General features: G+C 44.2%; 1 protein-coding gene across 3 annotated transcripts in view; it reads left to right on the forward strand.

Annotated features, from left to right (window-relative positions):
* LOC145397813 (uncharacterized) overlaps positions 1-23,834 on the forward strand; it is an 856,770-nt gene that overhangs the window by 791,060 nt on the left and 41,876 nt on the right. For all 3 annotated transcript variants that reach the window (XM_080270837.1, XM_080270836.1, XM_080270838.1), the window contains exon 14: positions 23,126-23,260. In XM_080270837.1, coding sequence (XP_080126963.1) covers positions 23,126-23,260 — 135 coding nt within the window. The remainder of the gene's footprint in view (positions 1-23,125; positions 23,261-23,834) is intronic.

The following is a 23,834-nucleotide window of genomic DNA, read 5'->3' on the forward strand; positions in this document are numbered from 1 at the left end:
CACACACACACACACACACACACACACACACACACACACACACTCTTGAACATAAAGACGTTGTTTATATTTTACTTCAACCATCAGGCGATTATTAGAAACACAGCTTATAACGAAGATGGTTATAAACAAGCACCGTTAGCCATTTCGCTGTGATGGCCCTTCTCTAGCTGAATAAAACCTTCTAGCAGTATTTAAGATTAAGCACCTCAGCCCGAGAACTAAACAGGTCTGTCTCTGGACGATTTTAAGTAAGACGATTTTATGTAGCTTAGAGGGGCTGTGTGGTCATGAAGGGGTTAATTAAGCCTATATCTAAACCCACCAGTTCGAGAAATCACTCCAGAGCTGAATAAAATCGTCTGGAGAAAGAAAGCAAAAATATAAGTGTCGACATCTTAGTGAGGAAGATACGTATTTAAGACGTCATCGTGCGAGAAGGGTTAATAATATCTGAAATTTGTGTGGTCTTGTGGTCTATTATGGTATTAGAGATAACGAGGCCTGATCCCAGTCAACTATATGGGTTGTTATGGTATAAGTGGATGCCTAGCGTGCGTGTTGTTGTAGATGAAGAAGAATGCTTAGAATCATGCCTATCCGCTGCACGAAAGCCATTTAGCCAGACAGTCAGTTTTTGCTGAGCACCATTCTTACCCTCGAACACACCCAGAAGTGGTCGGTTTGCATATAGGTCCCACATTGTACACTTGGGTGAACACAGACAAGGTGGAAACAAAATTCACCAGGTCGACCAGCCCGAGAATTAAACTTGGGTTTTTCCATTTCGTGCTGGTGGTAAAGTAATAGGAGATGTGGTCTGCCACTTGAAAGGACGCTAGTTCCAGCCCCCGTTGTGGAAGGGAGCAGTTTTATGAACTGAACTTTGTTAAAACAAGGTTCACTGACCTTCCACAAATCCCATGGACGTATCATAAAAACGCCTCTCTAATACAATTGAGCAGTTTTGGATAAAACAGTCCTTAGCATGTATTCAATATGAATGCCAGGTATTGGCGCCCAAATGGTGACATCTGATAGCATGTGGCACGTAGGTGTTTTGCTGGGACCTCAGGGAACGGACTTTCACGTCTGTGTGGAGATAGAAAAATAAAGCATCACCGATTCCACCGTTTCTTGTTCTGGTTGTTGTTGTTGTTGTGGTATTGATTGTGGTGGTTGTGGTAGTTGTGGTGTTGGTTGTGGAGGCTGTGTGGTTGTAGTGATGATAGCGTTTGAGGCTGCCAGATACAACGCCACACCTCAGCTCAGACTCCCTTGTTTACCTCATGGCTTCTTCTTGTTTACCCGAGCGCCACACACACACACCTGCCTCATGCACCTGTTCTTTTTTCGTACACAGTCTTACTTCATGCAGATTTGACTCATACACTTCCTTGACACACACACACACACACACACACACACACACACACACACACACACACACACACACACACACACACACGCACGCACGCACGCACGCACGCACGCACGCACGCACGCACGCACACACGCGCACACACACACACACACACACACACACACACACACACATTCTCTCTCTCTCTCTCTCTCTCTCTCTCTCTCAAACACCATTATAATCTAACCAGTGTTTTGCATTAAGCTTCCATTCCCATAGGTAAAGATTCTGGCCCAGGTAGCCTATACGTTAATTAGTTCCGATCCTCACTTCCCACGCTAATGTGTTTCATTTGCCCACGCACGGACTCCCATCAGCGCAATCCCTCTCCCACCTACACCCACATTTGGCACAAGTCTCTCTCACCTGCATCCACATTATGCACACTCATTCTTCCACCTACACCCACATTTGGCACAGTGTCTCTCCAACCTACATCCACATTATGCACACTCATTCTTCCACCTACATCCACATTTGGCTGATGTCTCTCCAACCTACATCCATATTTTGCACATTCACTCTCCCATGTACACAAGCACATTTTACAGTGTCCAGCAACATCCATGTTCACATTTGCGCACTTCCTTTCCCACCCACACCCATATTTTTCACACTCACTTTCCCGCCTACACCCACATTTTACACACTCACTTTCCAACTGACACCCACATGTTGCACAGTCACTCACCCACCCACACCCACATATGGCACATTCACTCTCCCAGACACACATTTTACATACTCACTCTGCCACCCTAATCGTTATTTTGCATACTTTCTCTGCCAACTTTGACACTGTTTTGTCCACCCACAAATAATTTTTCACGCTTCCTTTCCCATTCACAACTACTTTTACACACTTTCTCGCCCACTCACACCCACATACTGCGCAGTTCCTCTCCTACCCACACAAGCAGTCCTAACCGGCTTCCTTATCCACCATCCACCACACACCCACCTCACTATCCAAATCCACGGTCGTAAATAGCGTGAATGGAGAGACCAGGGACGCATTGCATACACAGAGGCGTGAGTGGGTGGCATCCTGGTGTGTGTGTGTGTGTGTGTGTGTGTGTGTGGTGTGTGTGTGTTTTCATTCTACATAGCTCTTCTATCTCTCTTTCCATTTGTTTACCTGTAAGTCCACCTGCCTGTCTCAGTTCTTCTCCCTGTTCTTCCCTTATTGTCCCCCGCAACTCAACACCTTTCTTCATTTAATTAAAACTTCCTTCCTCCCTCCCTCCCTTCCTCTCCAGTCGTCCTGTGTGTCCTTCCTCGTCTTTCTCCTTCCACTTCCCCATCTGTGCCTCCTTCCGTCCTCCATACACGGCTTCTCACCTCAGGTTCTGTTTGTGTTTGTGAGGGAGGGCGAGGAGAGGGAACGGGATGGGTTGAGAGGTTGGCTAAGGCTGGAGTAAACTGAGGGAGGCAACTTTGTGTCTGTGTGTGAGAGAGAGAGAGAGAGAGAGAGAGAGAGAGAGATGAATGAGGCTGGAGGGATGGAGGCTGTGTCTAGACGCTCCCTATGAGATCCTCCTTCCTGTCAGATCTAAGCCCCCTATTTACGATAGTACCAGAACCAAGCCACCTCATAATTTAGGATAAGAGGAAATTTTAGCTGATCCTTTAGTTTGTGATGTGGTATAATTCAGTGTTTCGTCTGTAATTTGTTCTTTGAGGAATGTGTTTCTCTTTTCAGTGTACTAAACTAAATGAAAGTTCAAGGAGACAGAGATGGCGTCCTGAACTGAAAATATATTCATGTGTTTATTTTCTTACCATCCATAGTGAATTATAGCCAGTTTGGGAGATATTTTTTTTTTTAGCTATATGTAATTAGATATAGCCTTCACTAACTCCTTATAACAGAGAATTAAATCATTTGAAGGCCTGATTAAGCTGTTCAATAAGCCGACTTTTTTCTTTAGTTTAGTTGTATCTGAAGCGATTATATTCCATTAAGGGGAAGTTTTCTAAATAGGAGGTACATTTAACCTTGATTATCTCGCTTATTACCACGTTTCGTTCCCAAGTTAAGTAAAAACGGCCGGTGCTGATCATAATAAACTTAATACGTCATCATAGTAAAGGAACTGAAACTAAAAACAAATAGTCGTTATCACAGTGTTATGTTTATATAGCGCAAGACCTCATCAGCCATCAACCCGACGAGGCCAATTCTCATCACGCCAACTCAGCCCCTCGTTACCAGAAGCTGACGGGGACACAGGAGCGGCCTTCCATGCAGCCTTATCCCCCATCATTTAGTTCAGATGACCAGGATTAGCCCGCCCATACATACCACCACTAGGAGGCGATAGGGCCACTGGGCGTTATGGGAGGATGGAGAGAGAGAGAGAGAGAGAGAGAGAGAGAGAGAGAGAGAGAGAGAGAGAGAGAGAGAGAGAGAGAGAGAGAGAGAGAGAGAGGCGTGTGTATGTGAATGTGTGAATGCATAAACAGCTAAAATAAAGGCAATAAACAGGGCTGATAGCTGGGCGTGGAATATAAGGCAGAAGGGTAAGGAATAAGATGGCTGGCTGGTGGGAAATTATGCTTATGGGGCCTGAGACAGGAGGGTGGGTAAGGGATGAAGGACGGGGGTAAGGAGAAGGATGAAGGGAGAGGCTGAGACAAGGAGATGGGTAAGGGATCAAGGACGAGGGTAAGAAGAAGGATGAAGGGTGAGGGTAAAGAAAGAGAGGAAGGGTGAAGGTAAGAGGAAAGATGAAGGGTAAAGTTAAGAAAAGGGTGGGAGGGTGAAAGTGAGTAGAGGAATGAATGACGTGGGTAAAGAAAAAGAACGAAGGACGAGGGAATGGGAAAGGGTTATGGGTGAGGGTGAAGTAAGGGAAGGAATAAACGAGGAAAGCTTGAAGAACATAACAGAGGGAAGATTGACTGTATCGAGATCGCAGTTAGAGTATTAAGGAAACAATGATGATAAATTGCAAAACTTGATCCTAACATTATTTGGAAAAATTACTTTTGCATGCAGTAATTCTCATTGTATTTCCGACCTGTTCATATTGGTTAGGTGACACCTTCTGTAGTTAGTTGCGCTTCCCCAGACTTTATTTATTTACTCTATTTGATTACATAATTAATTTGTTTTTTAAGTGAAGGCGTTAGATATAGCATTAATATTAATTCCCCAGGTAGAAGCGGTCTCTTAGAATTAAATGAAGTTGTACAATAATAATAATAATAATAATAATAATAATGATAATAATAACCCATCACCACAGACATCTTGAAGGTGGAATGACTCTATGCTACTGAACCACAACAGATGCACTACTATTTTTCTCCCTGAAGTAATTAACGGGTGGACCTAAAGCGCTGGCCACAAGCTGCTTCTTCGTTCTGCTGGCTTCATACTCTTTCAGGGCGCAACAAATATGCAAATTAGTGGTGAATCTGGACTAGCGAGATAACCCCAAACAGCTTGTGGAATATAAAACACAGGAAGGAAAGAGCCGGGAGGGAACTACACGCATTATTCTGCCACAACACCCTCTCCCCCCTTCTCTCTCTCTCTCTCTCTCTCTCTCTCTCTCTCTCTCTCTCTCTCCAACACTATGAGGTATGGAGAGACTGGAATGCCGTTTAGTGATGCTTGCATTCCCTAGTTTCTTCAATATGTTGTCACGACTGTCAAAATTAAGCCCGAAATCCATAGTTCAGTGACGTTACGCTGCAGGCCTTCAGTATGTATGTTTCTAGTGTTATTCTTTCACTTCTGTTTAGTTTTGGTGTTTTTTTGTTGATATTCTTTCAGTGTTCAGACTTTTTGTTGACATAGGCTTAGCAGTTGACTCGCCAGGTAATTCTCATTCATCATCATCATCGTCGACATCAATGTGTGATTGTTAGGGATGTCATCGTGAGGCCCAGGAGTGTGTTGTCCCTATAACGAGCTGGACGTAGACTCACAAACTTTATAATTTCTATCATAAATGATGTTTGGTTTAGCAGGCAGGCCCCCCCAAAAAAAAACAAAATAATAATAATTATAATAAAGAAAAGCGCAGGCTATTCCATGCATCCTCATCTTCCTGCAGAAACAAAGCAGAATTTTGCTAGGAATTAAGCATAAGTTATTGAGTCCGAGATCCAGATACAGGTGTTCACTAAATTGGACTCTCGTTCCCACAAGTTGGGATAACAATCAGGGATTCCGGTATCATTTGCAAGCCACTCTACCACATCCAGTGCTTCAGTACCATCTCTTTTATATACTCGTACTAGGTCTGCTCAATTATGTGTTACACAGTGTTGACGAAGGAAGAACATGGAACATAGATTATAATTATTACTTTTTTACATGTCAAATGAAAGCAATATAATCACTCATTGATGGTTTTGCTCTGATTTCATATTTTTGATATTATATTAAAATGTGGATGAAATGCGTCTCTGCCATTTAGCTAAGGCATTTTCTTTACATGAAGCACTATCACAAGTTCATGCTGAAGGAGGTACTTAACATTTCTTAAGACAATGCAAATATATATAAGACTGGGTTACTAGACAAACGCCTGCCAGCAAGACAAGCTCTCCACTTTAAACATGTTTGCAGTTTGCACTTAGGGAAGGTTACGTCCAAGAGGGGGAAAATATCACGAAAGCGTTTAAGCAAGAGCTCTTTCTGGAAAAAGAGATTGTCGTAATGAGATCTCAAAGCAGACGCGGGGCAAGACGCTATAACATTAGCCTTGCGTGACAGAACTTTGATGGTATACACAGTGAGGTAATTCTGATGGCTTCCGAGGAGCCAAGATAAGCAGTTCCCCAGAGTTCTTAACTGTCATGTAAATCGTTTTTTGTTTTTGATAATTTCACCTTAGCCAGAATCCAGGATAACAAGCCTCCATAACAGTTGACTTGTGAGAAAGCATATTGTTGTTTCGTATAATTTTGAATGCTGTTAGTAGGTTTCTGTTTACCATTTTTTTCCTTGCTCACTAGAAACCAGTTAACCACCTCCTTGGGTGGGAAAAGAAGTGATGTTGATTATACTGACAGTGATGATGATGATGCTTATGACGATGGTGATGATGATGATGATATTTTTATTTTATTAATCCCACTAATTTGGGTGTTGTGATGTTTGGCATTTCTGTAAGTGAAAATAAATGTAAAAACACATGAAATCTACACAACTCAAAGTCGTGAATTCCTGGAATGCACCGAAGAATCTTTGAGCTCGTCCTCCAGCTATTTCCATCCTCATCCCTTAAGCCATCCTCGTCCGCCTCGCCCCACCCATCCCCGTCCTGTCCCACCCACTCCACTCTGATGGCCTCAAGGAAACTGAGAGAAGCCTTGTAGCACAGAGGTTGCAGTTTTTCCTCGTTTCAGTATATATTTTTGGTATGATATTCTTTCTGCCTGTGCTGCAGTAAAAGTTTACTATAATTATTATTATTTTTGTTTATTTATTTATCAAATTTATTATTATTATTATTATTTTCATCATCATCATCATTATTGTAATAATAATAATAATAATAATAATTATTATTATTGTTATAATATTTATTCATTTGTAGTTAGGTGAACCAATGAAGTTAGTGTTCGTAGTACATCTCTGCCATATATTCATACCATTTGATATTTTCCCGGTTCATACTCTGTACAGAAAAAAATAATTGTGCAACAGAGTACATCATCATCATCATCATCATCCGGACCTCCTTTCCCTCCCGAGGGCAGGGTGAGGAGTAGCAACGTCCAGCCAGCCAAAGTTTGCCCAATTCAATGGACCACGCTTCCATTCACTCACCACTCAAGTCCTCGAAATCCTGGCTCCATCTGACGGGGGAAAAAAAAATAACCGCCACGTTCTTTAGCTTCACATATACCTATTTGATAGAGCCAGTCCGAACGCTGTCACGATAAAATGGGGTGCCAGATTCCTGTTCATGCACTTTTCCACACAAAGTTCATCCAGCCTGCTCGATCGCTTGTCAGTCTCTAAGCCTCACCAACTTCCATACCTTTCTTTCTCACACATCCACCATATCCCTCAACCTTCCTCTTGGCCTGCCTCGCCTTCTCCCTCTTACAAATTCGCTCAGATATACTTTTTTCATCGCTTCATTGTCATCCATTTTCTCCTTATGACCATACCATGTCAGTACACTCTCTTCGATTCTGGTGTGCACAGACTTCCTTACTCCGCATCTTTCACGAATCACATTATTCCGTATCCTATCCACTCTCTGTACTCCACATACATTCTTCAGCAGTCCCATCTCCATTGATCATACTCTTGACTTTTCATTTTCATGCCACACCATAGTCTCACATCCATATGTTAAAGTTGGCACGAAGACTCCTTCATGTAAACATCGCGCATCTGCAACAAGCAAGCCTTTGTTTCTTATCGAGGCCTTTCATAGCACCAACCACTTTCCTTCCTTGTTTCATTGTACTTGCCACTTCTTTTGCGTATTTTCCCCTCTTTTCTATCACTGTACCCAGGTATATGAACTCTCACACCATATCCAGTCTCTTGCCATTCACTGTAACATCACACTGGGAGTCACCTTCTCTTTCAATAACCGTCACTTTACTCTTTTCTACATTTATTCTCAAGGCACGACGTTCACAGACATCTACAAAGCTCTCCACTAGTGTAGCAAGCTCTCGTCCGGTATTTACCTTACAATGTTTTATTACTATTGATGTTAATTATTTTATTCAGATTTGACAATTGTTTCCTGTTAAGCAGTGATGAATGCCACTCGGTTAATCCTGTAACTTCCTTATCTGTTCCAAGACAAGATTTACTAACCGGGTCACTGCCATCGCCCTCTAGTTCCCTGGATTTGTTTTATAGGAAGAGCAAGATATATGGGAAGATTGTGTTCTCATATTCTTGTCCTTCCTCCGAAAAGAAAATATATCCCGGGAATGATAGGGATTTGGTCATTAGTTTGTGAACCAGTATCCTGGATGTTAGGGTCCAGTACTGGCGTTTTCTTTATCCTTCTTGCAAAAAATACACCGTATTTACTGGAGAGGCTTGATCGTAATTTTGTTAGTGAATATCAGCCGTAAAGCATTATCAACACATTGATTATGATAACATATTTCTTCAGTTTCCTTTCTTCCACCAGGATATTATTTATTTATTTATGTATGTTTAGGGGAGACTTTTGAACGGTAAGATATAGACGCTGGCCTGATTAACACTTTCGATAACAAAAAATAGTATAAATCGTATGGAGGTAGAAAGAGTGGAACATAAATGACCTTCTCTGGCTGAAGGCGATAGGGTGGGTTGCTCTCGGGACGGTGTGCATCACTTATGGATATTTTTCAGCCGCACTCTCATCCCCTTTAAACAAAACCAGACACCCACGCCTCGCCCAGCCCCACTCACTTAAAGATGGCTGGGCAGAGAAAGGCGATGTTAGGAATCTTCGCCACTTTACACCAATGCGGAAAAAACAGCGCCCTCTCTCCTCCGAGTCATGTTCTCCTTTCCGTGGGAGAGTGAGTAGCGCCTTTCTCTTAGCGATCTATTTTGCTGCTTGTACTTGAATATTTTGGTGTATGTTATTTATATTTTCTGGATGGAGCAACTCTAGTACTCCGTGCCAGGTAATGCCAGAAGATTTTATTCAGCTGAGAGTGAGTTAAAGGCACCTGATAGTGTTAATACCTCCCTTTCATGTAAGGGTGATGCTGGAGAGGGACGCCTTCATGTAGTGGCACTGATATGACCGTGGGATTCGACTGCCTGGTTAAACTTGCTTCTCTCATTTACTTCCCTGTCTACTGAAATGTGGACGGCTGACTGCAGAAAAGGAAATTAAGCCTGCAGTCTACAAAGTTCACATTCACTTGAGACTAGGAGTGTACATATTAATACTTCACAATGGGGTAGAGTCAGTGGAATGGAAAACCGTCTTGTGTTTCTTCTTAAGGATCTGAGCACTTCCTCATATACTAATTTATGTTTTTTCAGAATCTTTATAGTTTGAAGGGGTAATATGACGGAGGGTACGAGGGTGTAATATTGTAAATAAATCGATTATGAAAATGTAAATATTAAGAAATTTCCCAAGACTGCGAAAATACAGCTAATGAAAGTGCAGGACTCGAAATAAATCGCTGGGGAAGAGGTAGTAAGAGATTTCCCAAGACAGCTGGTTAAACGACGCTGAGAGAGAGAGAGAGAGAGAGAGAGAGAGAGAGAGAGAGAGAGAGAGAGAGAGAGAGAAACGAACGGAAACAGACAGAAAGGCAGGCTGACAGACAGACGCAGACAGAAGAATGGTGAGGGGTGCTGAAGAAATAAAAAAGACAAGAAGACAGAGCGAAAATCGGGCTGTTTCCATTTAGCGAAATACCAAGTGAACATGAGGGGAGGAGCGGCGTGTGGGAGTGCAGATAACATTGTGGGGGATCTGGCCGCTGGCTGGGTGACTAGGGCCTTCAGTGGATGGGGGGAGAGAGATTTTGTTTGGTTGCGTGATGATGATGATGATGATCGTGATGGTGATGATGATACGAGAGAGAGAGAGAGAGAGAGAGAGAGAGTCATTACAATATGGTGGTGGTGATTGTTTTGCGAGGTGGGAACGGAGGAAAAAGTGTGTGTGTGTGTGTGTGTGTGTGTGTGTGTGTGTGTGTGTGTGTGTGTGTGTGTGAGAGAGAGATTAAATAGATGACTTCAGTACACTCCTACTGAAAGCAAGACTTGTTATTATGTACAGTACATATAAGTACGTGGGTGGTAAAGTCTGTGTGTAAAAATGTAAATGTCTCTGTCTCCCTGAATGTCTGTCTGTCTGCCTGTCTGTCTGTCTGTCTCTCTCATTCTCTGTCTGTCTATGTATCCATCTATCTATGTAACTTCTCTTTCACCCCCCTGCGTCTTCTCTCGCCTCTCCTCCCTGCTTTCATCACATACACCTCCATTTTCTTCCTTTTTTCTAATTCCACGTACCTCTCTCTCTCTCTCTCTCTCTCTCTCTCTCTCATGCTTTTTTCGCTTCTCTCTATCTCTTTCTTCCTTCCTTAGTCCTCTAACTCATCATCTTTCATGCATGACTCGTCTTTCTTATTTCACATCTCTTTTCTTCACCTCTCACTTTCTTCGCTTTTTCATTTTGTATCTAAAATTATCTCCCCTCTCACACCTCCATCAGTTTTCCTCTTTCCTTTACTCACCATTTCCTCCCTCTAATTCCTCTTCCATCTCCATCTCCTCCTTCTTCTCTTCCTCTTCTTTTCTTCCCTGCACATCTTCACTCCTCTCACCACACCTACCCCTTACCACATCGTCCTTATCTAACCCTTTTTATCCCCTCTTTCCTTCACTCCACTCACCATTTCCCCCTTCTCTTTTTTACCCCTCTCACTCTTTAGCCCAGCTTACCTTCCTCCTACCTTCATCCCTACCTCTCTTTTGTCCTGAACTCCCCTAAACATTTCTGGCGATAAATCGTACGTCGGGTGAGGATAATAATTCTTACGACAATTCAGCAGTGACTGTCTTAATACACGGACAGTTAAGGATATTTTGTTCTTTTTCTAAGCCAAATCAACGTACTAACACCTACAGTTAACAAACTCGTGTCCTTATCTTTAGAAACATTCTCACCAAACGTCAGCTAACGTAACTTAACCAACGCAGCCTTGCTTAACCCAAATTAATCAAACATAACAGTCTTTTAATACAGGTAATGGTCCCCTAACACTCATCAGCTCTCAGGAAAACCATTAAGTGGCGGCTTCGGTGGCAGGGAATGTAAACACACCAGCCCTGTAAACAGAGGCTTAATCATATATTCTTTTTTCCGTAAATTGGTTTTATTAATTTAGGTTAATTAGAGTCAGTCATTTTAGTTAGATCTATAAAAATTAGGATGCGACTTTGTTACTTTAGGTTGTCACTTCTCAATCATCATAAGAAGAGCTTGGAAATAAATGTGGCTGATTGACGTTTAAACACCCGCTGCCTATTTCGCTTTCTCCCTTCTCTTCTTCATTCCTTTCATCATTTCGTTCTACTGCTGCTTCGCTATCCCATCTTCCTCCATCTTTCATTCCCTTCAAGCCTCCTCCTCTGTCTCTCACTCTCCCCACCTTTACCAACTATATTTCCCCTCTTCTGTCATATCGTTTCTTTCCTTCCCTCCCGTACCCGTTCACCTCGTTTTCCTTCTCTCTCTGCCACCCTCCACCTACCGCTCTCTCACCTCTACAAGTGCACTCTTCTCGCCTCGTTTCCTTCTCTCTCTCTCGTACCCCAGCATATCCCTCTTCCCTCCTCCATCCCCCTCATTCTCCTCACAGTCCCCGTCCCCCATATCAGCCCTTCCAATTAATGGCATCACTTTTCGTAATCATCATTCCCTAATTGCCCTGCCATCCACCCCCTTCTGCAGAGTAGATATTCGCCTCCTACGCACTCTCTTGCCCTCCCTCACCACACAGCGCACTCACATACACAGATTGCTCACATTCTCTTACACTAAACTGCTCACACGCACCCTGAGACACCTCATTTATTCTTTCGCTCACACCAGCTTAGTTACACATCCACTCACATAGTTCACAAACCCTCACTCATTTCCTTCGCTCACACCACGAAGCCTTCTCTCTTACCATCTCGCACCGTCTCTCACACCATGCACACACTGACTCTTACTCCCCAGTTTACTTACACACTCCTATATACCACACACTTACTACCCCTCACTCACACCAACCTATTCACACCTTACTTTACATCGCGTACCTTCTTGCAGACACAAAGGTACTCAGACCCGCCATAAGATTCCTCAGGACGACTTATACCCTCCCTCACACCACTCACTCACTTACACCCTCCCTCACACCACTCACACCCTTACACCCTCCCTCACACCACTAACACCCTTACACCCTCCCTCACACCACTCACACACCCTTTCTTGTACACAGCAATCTACTTAAACCCCCCTCTTTCACATCCACATCTGCCCGCCCTTATTCACTCTCTCTACTCCCAACACTCACATACCCGTCTTTCTCTCCTCTTCGTCTCCACCCGCTCACCCTCACACTTTTATCTGTACCATCCACACTCACCCACACATACGTACATTTTCTTTCGTTTCCCTTCATCCCCTCCTTCTCACTCTCACATTTTTCTTTGGCGTTTGTACTTGCCTAAACATACTTATCATTTCATTCTATACTTGTCATCCCCATCTACTTCACTAACACTTTCTCTTGCGCGCGCACGCGCGCACACGCACACACACACACACACACACACACACACACACACACACACACACACACACACACACACACACACACACACACACACACACACACACACACACACACACACACACACACACACACACACACACACACACACACAGTCTCTCTCTCTCTCTCTCTCATACATGTCAGTTCTTGTACTCCCCACCCACAACTTCCATTTCTGCCACGCCATCTTTCACCTCTCCATTTTCTCGAACTGAACGCCAATACACCTCCCCATCCTTGTGTATCGGGTTTCAGTACATCATATTTAATTTTCTTATCAAGACTTACAGCGCCCTGGTCGGTATTTTCATCAGATTAAGAGGTTTTCTAGCACCTCTTCCTTGACTATTTATTATGTATTTAACATTTGACGGCCTTCTGTACGGTGGAGTCCTGTTTTCAATCATTCCGTCTACTACCAGACGATTTTACTCGGCTTAGGGGAGATCATTCGTCCTTCTGGGGTCAATCAAAGATATGTTTACTCTCTCCAGATGGAAAATCAATTGACAGTAGAAAACAAAACTCTTCAAGAATCCCTCTCATCCACCCCCTCCTCCCCCAACCCTCAGTCACCAGCTCACCAACACCAGTCCACTTTTCATGCTTATCCTGTTTACCATCTTCTCCCTAACACGATTCCCTTTCAACGATCTCTTCATCTCTTTCCAGCATTACTGTTCCTTCCAGCCTCATCTTCCCCACCACCATTTCAACATCAGTCCACCCTCCGGCCTTTTCCTCTTCACCACCATCTTTTCAATACAGTTCAAAATCCACACTCTTCCCCTTCACCACCATCTTTCCATTGCCAGTCTACCTTGCGACGTCTTCCCCACAACCACCTCACCAGAATTAGTCTCCGCCCTTCCTCCCCGTCACCATCTCCCAAACAGTAGTCTGCCTCCCTCTTTTATTCTCTTCACCACCATCTCTCCAACACAAATTCACCTTCAGATCTTCTCCCCACCACAATCTCTGCAACATCAGCCGAACTTCCATGCTGTGCCTCCCCAACATCACCTAACTTTCACACTCCTTTCCAGCACCATCTCCCCAACAATAGCCCACCTCCAACGCTCTTCCCACCACCATCTCTCCATCACTTACCCAGTCCACCCACTCCCTCGCACCCGCACCTCAGATCATATCACTTCTCCTCTCTGCCCGGCGTCCCTCACTTTCAATTCCCTCAGATTTCATTCACTCTCCTTCCTACGCGGCTACAGGCTCTCTCCCTCCTTTACACACACACACACACACACACACACACACACACACACACACACACACACACACACACACACACACACACACACACACACACACACACACACACACACACACACACACACACACACACACACACACACACACACACACACACACACACACACACACACACACACACACACACACACACACACACACACACACACACACACACACACACACACACACACACACACACACACACACACACACACACACACACACACACACACACACACACACACACACACACACACACACACACACACACACACACACACACACACACACACACACACACACACACACACACACACACACACACACACACACACACACACACACACACACACACACACACACACACACACCATCTGAGTACTGAGATTGGTTTTTAGACAGCGGTTGATGCGGGGAGAGAGAGAGAGAGAGGTGGGGAGGGTGGAGAATGTGTGTCTTACATCACAAAGAGTACTTAAACCTGTCCTATCAAGTATTCCCCATCCCTCCATTCATCTCATTTTCAGCGTACATGAGCTGAGCCGGCTAGTGTATTAGAGCAGGATAGCCGGGTATCAGGGTGAAATATACGCCTGGGGAAGAGGTGGAGGAGTTTCTCGCTCGCACACTTATCCCTCACGGTTAGTTTACCCCACGAAAAACAAATGTTTGAGCGTGGGTGGGAGGAGGGTGAGGGATGGTCGCGAGAGGATAGATGAGGAACAGGGATCTTAAAAAAATAGATGGATGGCTTGGTGGTGGGCCTTTGAGCCTTCTTGGAGGATAGATGGAGGTTAAAGGACTTAGTCAAATGATGGATCGCCTCCTTTTTTTGCTCTAAGATAGTCGTAGGAGGACTGGTGGGGTTAGACGTCTTTAAGCATAAACAGATGGCTCCTCTGTGGATCCCTCATCTCTTGGAGACATGAAGAAGGACAGAAGACTTAAAGAAAAGAGGGATGGCTTTGCTGGTTAATTTCTGAAACTTATTAGGAGATAGAAAGAGGGAGGAGGACGCAGACGATTATATGAACGGATGGTCGGCCTCTAATCCTTCTTGGCAAAAAGATAGAGGTCAGGGGACTTAAGGTGTAAATGGATGGCTTACTGGTGGATCTTTAAGCTTTCTTGTCCTGCTTTGTTGTAAGTTACGTGATCTGAACTTGTTAAACGAGTAAATTGACGGCTATATATTATGAAAAACTTACTTATGGGGCTAGACGACCTAGTGTACCGACAATCAGTATACTTTCCTCCCCGTTGAGAGGTCTTGTGCAACTATAAAAACAATTATTTTGATGATAAGAAAATAATTAAAGGATAAGTGTTCAGGTTCAGGTATTTTCACTCACTACTTCATGTACATTATCTCCTGTTTTGAAAACTTCTACTTCTGATCTCGACTGACTATTCACTGGACAGAAATATCAGATACATAGCCAGAGACAACACAAACAGATTGCTATGGGCTGCATGGGGCGGGTTTCATTCCATTTTTTATCGTCCTCGTTTTTTTTTTCTGATAACTTCCATGTGTATCCAAACTTCCGTGATATAAACAACAGTAAGGCAGACGAAGAGCGATAGACAAAGAACTGGGAATTCGAAGAGAAATGGGACATTTTTAGTGATGAAAGCTCTTTTTTTCTCCTGTTTATCTCTTTTCCTCTCGATTACAGTTTCAACATGTTTCGGCTCTATAGTTCATTCACTTTATCGTCCTTTTGCAGCTTATTTCCCGTAGTTCATAGGCAGAATCAGCCAAAGCTGTGGCTCTGCATCCTTTCCATAATACTTCTTCGTGACTGACACCATCATCTAGCGTCATTTTTTATACAGCTTACTATTCAAGATGGAGAGACGACGATTATACTGTAAACGTACTTGAAGTGAACAAAGCACCGTGTGATTTGGACCAGAAAATATGTTGGAAAGGAAATGAAACTAATAAACTGAGGGTAAATTGTAGCCTTGTTGTGTGATCCAAGCTCTATTTTACCTATTTCTACGCCATTTCGTTCACATTATCCGAGCTCTTCAGATATACTCAACTGTAGATGATAACAGGCTCTTATGAATAGGTAAAAGGGTTAATGATAGAGGAATTTCAGGAGAAACTGAAGATCTGTGTGTTTCCTTAGAGTTCCACAAGTTTTCTGATTTGATTCTCTCTCTGTCTGTTTTTCTGTCTCTGTCTGTCTGTCTGTCTGTCTGTCTCTCTCTCTCTCTCTCTCTCTCTCTCTCTCTCTCTCTCTCTCGCAACCATGCTTATGTGTATAGGATGGTCTTGTGGACTGAGGACAGTATTGTATTTGGATGAAGAGGACAGAAAAAATATATACTGTAATGTGACAGGGGAGGAGGGCGCCCATCATCCACTCAGTCGATGTAGTGCTACTTTCAGGTGTCTGTACTGTTAATTATAAGCAAATCGGTTCCTGTAATCTAGAAAACCATTTATTACGTTAGGTGGTAATCATAACGAACAAACGGATGCCTGGTGCTTTAGCAGACTGAGGGGCTCCAACCGGGTGTAGCCCATAGAGGGTTTAACTCCTGGGGTTGCTTGAGGTTTATTGCCCAGGTATTGCCACTCAGAGACGGGCTACCGAGTCATTCTTGTCATAAACACCTGAAATGAGTGACTTAGTCTTGGGACCCTTGTGAGCAGCTTACGTGCTTTGTGTGTGTGTGTGAGAGAGAGAGAGAGAGAGAGAGAGAGAGAGAGAGAGAGAGAGAGATTTATGGGTATCTTGGCTTAACAGACTGAAAACATTTTGTGGTTAGAAGTAAAGAGAACCGAAGCAAAACCCCATTGGCAATCTTCAAAGAGGCTCGTTTTTTATTTCCTTTCTCGATCTCCTTCTCCTCCTCCTACTAAGCTTTTTCATTTCCTTTAGGATGAGATTGATGAGGATGTGGTAAGTGGTGCGAGGAAGTAAGAGACGGATGTGATTTGGAGACGAGGTTGGTTGTGTTATTTTTATTCTCTCTCTCTCTCTCTCTCTCTCTCTGTAAAAAGTACATTAAGAGGAAATGGGAGGCAGTTCTGGCATGCCCCGATACCACCGTCACCATCAATCCGTAGCACCATTAGTATTATTTGATGTCAGTTTTTGTCATTTTTTTTCTGCCGTAATCCGTTTAGTTGATCTTTCCTCGTTTTTCTTAATGTTTTTATTTCCCTTTAGCCACTGTATGTTTCTCGTTACTCTTCATTCTTTTTTTAATGCTCATCTCTTAAGGTCTTCTTCGTAATAAGACAAGCCTACTGTTTACCATCATCGACTGTTTCTTGGCATACATTTTTCTTGTCAGGTTTAGCATCGTTCGTTACTCCGCTCCATATTTGGGACATTCAGAGCTATCCTCCAGCATCCATTCATCATCATTTGTCATCTTATCACAGCCATAATTATACATCAATCTTCCGCTTCCCTGTCTCACTGCCACTTACTCTATTGCCATAAACATCACTGCCACCATCACTTCTAACGCCATTACCACCATTATCATCCCTACTAATTCCCGAAACACCATCTTCCTCATTACTAATTCCACAACTACCATCATCATCTCTCACAAAGATACTGTCAACATCAGCGTCACCCCTAATACCACTACTACATCGACATTACTACAAACACCACTGTCACATCATCACCACTAAAACATCACCCTGACCATCACCATCGCAACCACCACCATTACCATTGCCATAACCACCACCTTTTAGCCTCGGCCAAACATCACCACTGACAGTAATATTACGACCACCATCATCACCATCACCACCACCACTATCATCACTACCACCACCACCATTATCACCACCATTACCATCATCACTTCATCACTCAGTCCACCCCCATCAGTGCCTATGAACCCCTTTCGACACGTATTAAATTGTGACAGGAGAGAGGCAGTGTTCCGCCCATTATTTCCCTATGTGATGAATTTTATGAGGCAGGTTATCGAGGGTAGGAGGTGGAATAATAATGAGCAAACAATAGGTTCTTGTTTAGTAAGGTTGTTAATTATATATTTCACGGGGACCCGCGGAATAATTCACGCTTCGCAAAAGTGGTTGATGTCAGAGAGCTGGAGGGTGGATAGATAGATAGACAGATAGACAGTTACATAGGTAGGTGGGTAGGTAGGTAAGTAGACTGATTGATGCTGACAGGTATATTAAAACACACACACACACACACACACACACACACACACACACACACACACACACACACACACACACACACAAACAACTGACATAATGAGCTTGCGTTTGCCAGCCACGCTCCTCAGTGGCAATAATCGGTGTGTTTGTGTGTGTGTGTGTGTGAGAGAGAGAGAGAGAGAGAGAGAGAGAGAGAAATTTCCTCCCCATCCCTCCACCCTCTAAAAAATATCTGATTGCCTTAGGAAACTGAAGGGGAAGAGTCCAAGGCGAAAGAGGAAGGGAGAAAACCGCTGGAGGAGGAATTAAACAAAGGCGAGGGAGTAAAAACTGCAGGTTAGGTTATTGCTGAAAATTTAGAGAGAGAGAGAGAGAGAGAGAGAGAGAGAGAGAGAGAGATTTAATCAAAAACTCTTATCAAATAGACTATTATTCTTGGCAAATTCATCAGACGTGGAATCCTTGATCACAAAGTAAGACACGATTTTATTCCACATCAGTTAAAAAAAGGGAAGACACAGATAGACTGACAAACAGGCAGACACACAGATAGACAGTTTGAGAGAGAGACAGTCAGACATACACACAAATAAACAGAGACAGACAGACTCACAAATAGAGAGACAGACTAACAGACAGACAGATAAACAGATAGCGACACACACACACACACACACACACACACACACACACACACACACACACACACACACACACACACACACACACACACACACACACACACACACACACACACACACACACACACCGAACTCCTTGAAAAAAAAAATGCTAATCATAAAGAAGAATTATTTTGCCACGCTAGAGAATGCAGTTGGGGAAAAAATAATGGAGATGGAAGAAAAGGACTGAGAAGAAGAAAGAAGAATATTAAGAGGAGAATCAGAGGAGAAAGTGAGTGCATCCATGAATTAAGGCAATGGTTTATAAAGTTAGTGGAGAATAATTGAGTTACGACGGAAGTGTTGAGTGGTGGGTGAGGAAAAATTGCATGGAAAACAGAGAAAAACACGAAACACCATTAGAGTGAGTTTTACGGAAATAATTTTGTATGCGCTTTAAGCTGGATGGAAGCGGAAACTGAAATTGGTTGGAGCACCGTTTGAGTGATTTAGAATAGAACTTTTATTTTGTGGATAGGTTGGGCAATTTAGGGGATGTTAGAGAGAGAGAGAGAGAGAGAGAGAGAGAGACTTTAAAGCTCTATCTCTTACACAGATTAAACATTAAAGGTCGCTTTACAGGACGAAGTAATAACATTATCAGCAAAAGGAAAAGCACCATTGAATTTGAAAAGAAAGATACAATGGAATAAAAGCAAGGAAAGGCGGTAAATCCATGCTAGGCGGAGCTCGATGTGGATGAGACTACTTGGACATAAACAAGAGCAGGGAGGGAGGATGGCAGTGGTAGGGAAGGCAGGGAGAACGACAGTGGCAGGGCAGGCAGGGAGGATGGCAGTGGCAAGGGAGACAGGAAGGATGGCAGTGGTAGGGGAGGCAGGGAGGATGGCAACGGTAGGGGAGGCAGGGAGGATGGCAGTGGTAGGGGAGGCAGGGAGGATGGCAACGGTAGGGGAGGCAGGGAGGATGGCAACGGTAGGGGAGGCAGGGAGGATGGCAACGGTAGGGGAGGCAGGGAGGATGGCAACGGGAGGGGAGGCAGGGAGGATGACAGTGGTGGGGGAGAGGAGGAGGATGGCAGTGGTAGTGGAGACAGGAAGGATGGCAGTGGTAGGGGAAGCAAGGATGATGGCAGTGGCAGGGGAGGCAGGGAGGATGGCAGTGGCAGGGCAGGCAGGGAGGATGGTAGTGGCAGGGCAGGCAGGGAGGATGGTAGTGGCAGGGCAGGCAGGGAGGATAGTAGTGGCAGGGCATGCAGGGAGGATGGCAGTGGTAGGGCAGGCAAGGGGGATAGCAGTGGTAGGGGAGGCAGGGAGGATGGCAGTGGCAGGGCAGGCAGGGAGGATGGCAGTTGTAGGGAGGCAGGGGGAATGGCGGTGGTAGGAGAGGCATGGAGGATGGCAGTGGTAGGGAAGGCAGGGAGGATAGCAGTGGCAGGGGAGGCAGGGAGGATGGCAGTGGCAGGGCGGGCTGGGAGGATAGCAATGGCAATGGAGGCGGGGAGGATGACAGTGGTAGGGGAGGCGGGGAGGATGACAGTGGTAGGGAAGGCAAGGAGGATGATAATTGTTGGGGAGGCAAGGAAGATTGCAGTGGTAGGGGAGGCAGGAAAGGGGAGAACGCGATAGGAGAAGCAGGGGGAGAAAATGATAGAGAAGAGAGACCCGGAGAGAACGGTAGAGGGGGTTGGGGCCTTGAATTAGTAAAGCAAGATGGAGGAAAGAGTGGCAGGAATTTAAGGGCATGGGTAGGGAGGCAGGAGGAGGTAGGGACATGCAGGGAAGGCTGAGGGTTGGCCTCAGTGGTAGGAGAAACAGGGAAAGGAGAACATATTCCTACAGTCAGTGGTCAGTGACAGGGGAGGGCTTCTGTATGGGAAGATAAGGGAGATGAGAGAAGCAGGTCAAGGGGTAGAAGTAAAGGAAACAGACTGGGGAAAGCTGCGGTAGGGACGTCTGGGTGGAAGTAAGGAAGTGGGAAATGGGATGCAGTGGTGAGGAGGCAGGGGGGGGGGGGATGTAGTGGTAGAAATACAGGGACAGGCGAGGAGATGCCTAAAGAGAGAGGTGTGGCAAAAAAAAAAAAAAAGTGAGGGACAAAGACACGGACGAGTCCAGAGGCAAAGGCAGAGTAAAAGGGACTCAAGTGGAAGTAGGGAGATGAGGGCATGGAAGGGAAGGCAGGTGGTGGGAGGTAACGATAGGGAGGCGGGAAGCGGAAGGCAGCAGTAGGGAAGGGAGGGAAGGAGGTAGTGGTATCGGTGGAAGGGAGAAGAAAACAACGATAGAGATGACAGGGTGGAAGACAGGGAAAGAGACAGGCTGGAAGATAGCGGTAAGGGAGGTAGGGAGATATAAACAGCCTTAGGGGACTCAGGGGACGATGAAAGAGGTTGGGGAAGCAGTAGGAGAAGACAGGGACGTCCAGGCAGCGATAGAAATGCCTAGAGAGGGTTGGGGGAGAATTGTCAGATGAGATAAAGCAGGGCAATGAGGCCGCCAGGAAACAGGGAAAAGAAAAACTGTATAGAGGAAAGGAAATAGCCCTATGTAGGACGGGGGGAATGAAGTACATTTTATTATGTTCTCTGTGATCCAAGGTAACCTCGGTAACATCTGCAGTTTTAACCTTTATGCAGTGGAAGCTAGTCAGTGGTAAAATTTTTGTCTGTGCTTAAGCTAACTGTGATTTAGTTGCTAATATGCACTACATATAGCAATATTTCACGAGTGCTTGATTCAGAAATACGTATGTACACATCAGGGTTGGATGTAAATAAAATAATAAAGGATAATTCGGAGAGGCAGTGAATGATATTTGCACAATTATGAGTTAGTAATATTTGATGGCTTCTTGATTAAGATATATTTGCACTTTTGGTTTAGAAGTATATAAATGATATGTAAAATTCTGAGAGCCAATGAATGATATTTGCTTATTCATGAGATGTGCGGGGAGATTCCTAGGCGCTCATGCGGTGATTCGTGTGGTTGGTAGCAGGATGGAGGCAAGACCCTACTGGCACCAGTCCAGGGAGTGACGCCACACCCTCCCGACTTTCACACAAATAACATGACGCCATAAGAATTAATTCCCCAAGATCAGCACCCGACTTTGATCATTCGAGTCTGCCTCAGAGTTACATACGACAGCTTAAAAGTTCATGAGTCCATGACATTCCTCAACAGCTTCTGTGTTCCTTTGCTGCCCACTGAGTGACGACCGACTCTGTTTCCATCTTTATTGCAAGCTCCATCACTTCTAAAGGAGTACAAAGCTAAAAGGAGTACAAAGGAACGTTACCAGAAGCAGACATGTAGATCCGTTCAGGGTTGTTTGTTGTACAGTACATTGGGTTTTATTACGGTATCAGTTCAATTGCAGACAAGGATAGCAAGGGAGAAAGGATTCCTCTACCAACCAGTCCTCCCCAGTCGAAGCCTGCAGTAAGAAAGTAAGAAGGAAAATCATGTAGTGTGGAAAAATTGTCACGGACCTTTAATAGGAGGGAATGAGTGGAAATAATGAACTGTGATTCGCCACCCTGAAGCCCCAGAATAACGCCAATATATTCGTTTTTAAGAGATGGATTTAAATGAAACTCCATACTTACAAACTTCAGGCTGTATCAAACATATAATGTATTTGATAGATCCCCCGCCACTTGAACTTAAAGCCATGGAGATGGAGGAAACGAAATGCTTCTCCCTCACTACCGCGGCGCAGAGTGGGAATCAGTTGATCACTTGCATAACTATAGTGCTCATTCCATACTCGAATATTGGACTTGTATTTTTTATTCTGTTACCTTGACTCATGATTTTTTCCCCTTGGATGTGGGGTCACTTGAAGGAAAGAAGGGTAAAATAAGCCTCGCGCACTTGATTAGTTAAGATTTAACATTACTGGAGGGAATGCAGCCAGCCCAGTGGAACATTAGATTTAATAACGTTTAAATAGCAACGGAGGCCGCTTTCGAACTTGGAATAAATGTGGATAAACTGTAATAAAGTGAAGAAAGTAGTTGCTAATTATCACGTAAATCAGTTCGGTATTTTACGCTGTCATAACCCGTACAGGAATGTAACATAAAGGGAACGTAAGGTATATAAAAAAGCAGTTCTTTGGCGGTCTAATTTGTCCACAAAAAAATATTGTATTTTAGAAATGGATTAGGAGTGAACATGATTAGCTTGAGATAGGAAGTGAAGTATATAGATTTACAGACATAAAATAGCAAGAATAAGCTGCTCATTATACAAGATATATAATTTGTCTGTAAAACTGATTATGTTACTTAAACTCCTCGTCTGTTTTCAGTTGCTCGGTCGGAGTTGGAGTCCTCCAAGAATGAAGTGGAACAGACAAAGACCAAGCTTAAGAAGTTGGAGGAGGACCTTGATGCTGCACGTCAGAAGAACCTCGCCCTCCAGAACCAGATCACAGCCACTGCAAGTAAGTCAGGCTTGAGGAAGGCGTGAAGTGTTAATCGAAGGTTTGTAAATGAGTTCTCGGTTCTCGTGTGTGTGTGTGTGTGTGTGTGTGTGTGTGTGTGTGTGTGTGTGTGTGTGTGTGTGTGTGTGTGTGTGTGTGTGTGTGTGTGTGCGTGCGCGCGCGTGCTGTACACTTACACAAACCACTGTATCTTGACTCGTACCCCTCCTGTATATAACACAGAGACTGTTATCTATCCATTCCCCTTAAAAAATAAATAAATAAATAAATAAAAAACGAAAGCAAAGACGTGTTCTGGCTGTAAAGGATTAAATTTCCGTTGCATCCCAGAAAGTTGATTCGCCATCTTCCCCTCACATTCAGCAGTAATGGAAGTTGTTGCCTCAGATTCAGCTGTAATGTGAACCCGGTTTACTGCAGGCTGAGGTTGCCCTTCTCCGACAGTCCACCACTCACCTTTCGGGGGATAGGGAGGGAGATGAGGGATGTTGTACAAGACATCATCATCCTGCCCGGCCATATTGGTTCTTCCGCTGAAAACTTTCCATTCCAGCAACAGTACCCGTATCACTCT

The sequence above is a fragment of the Coenobita brevimanus genome, chromosome 43, assembly GCF_032717465.1.
Source record: "Coenobita brevimanus isolate Jiangsu-jjx chromosome 43, ASM3271746v2, whole genome shotgun sequence".
In the NCBI taxonomy this organism is placed as follows: domain Eukaryota; kingdom Metazoa; phylum Arthropoda; class Malacostraca; order Decapoda; family Coenobitidae; genus Coenobita; species Coenobita brevimanus.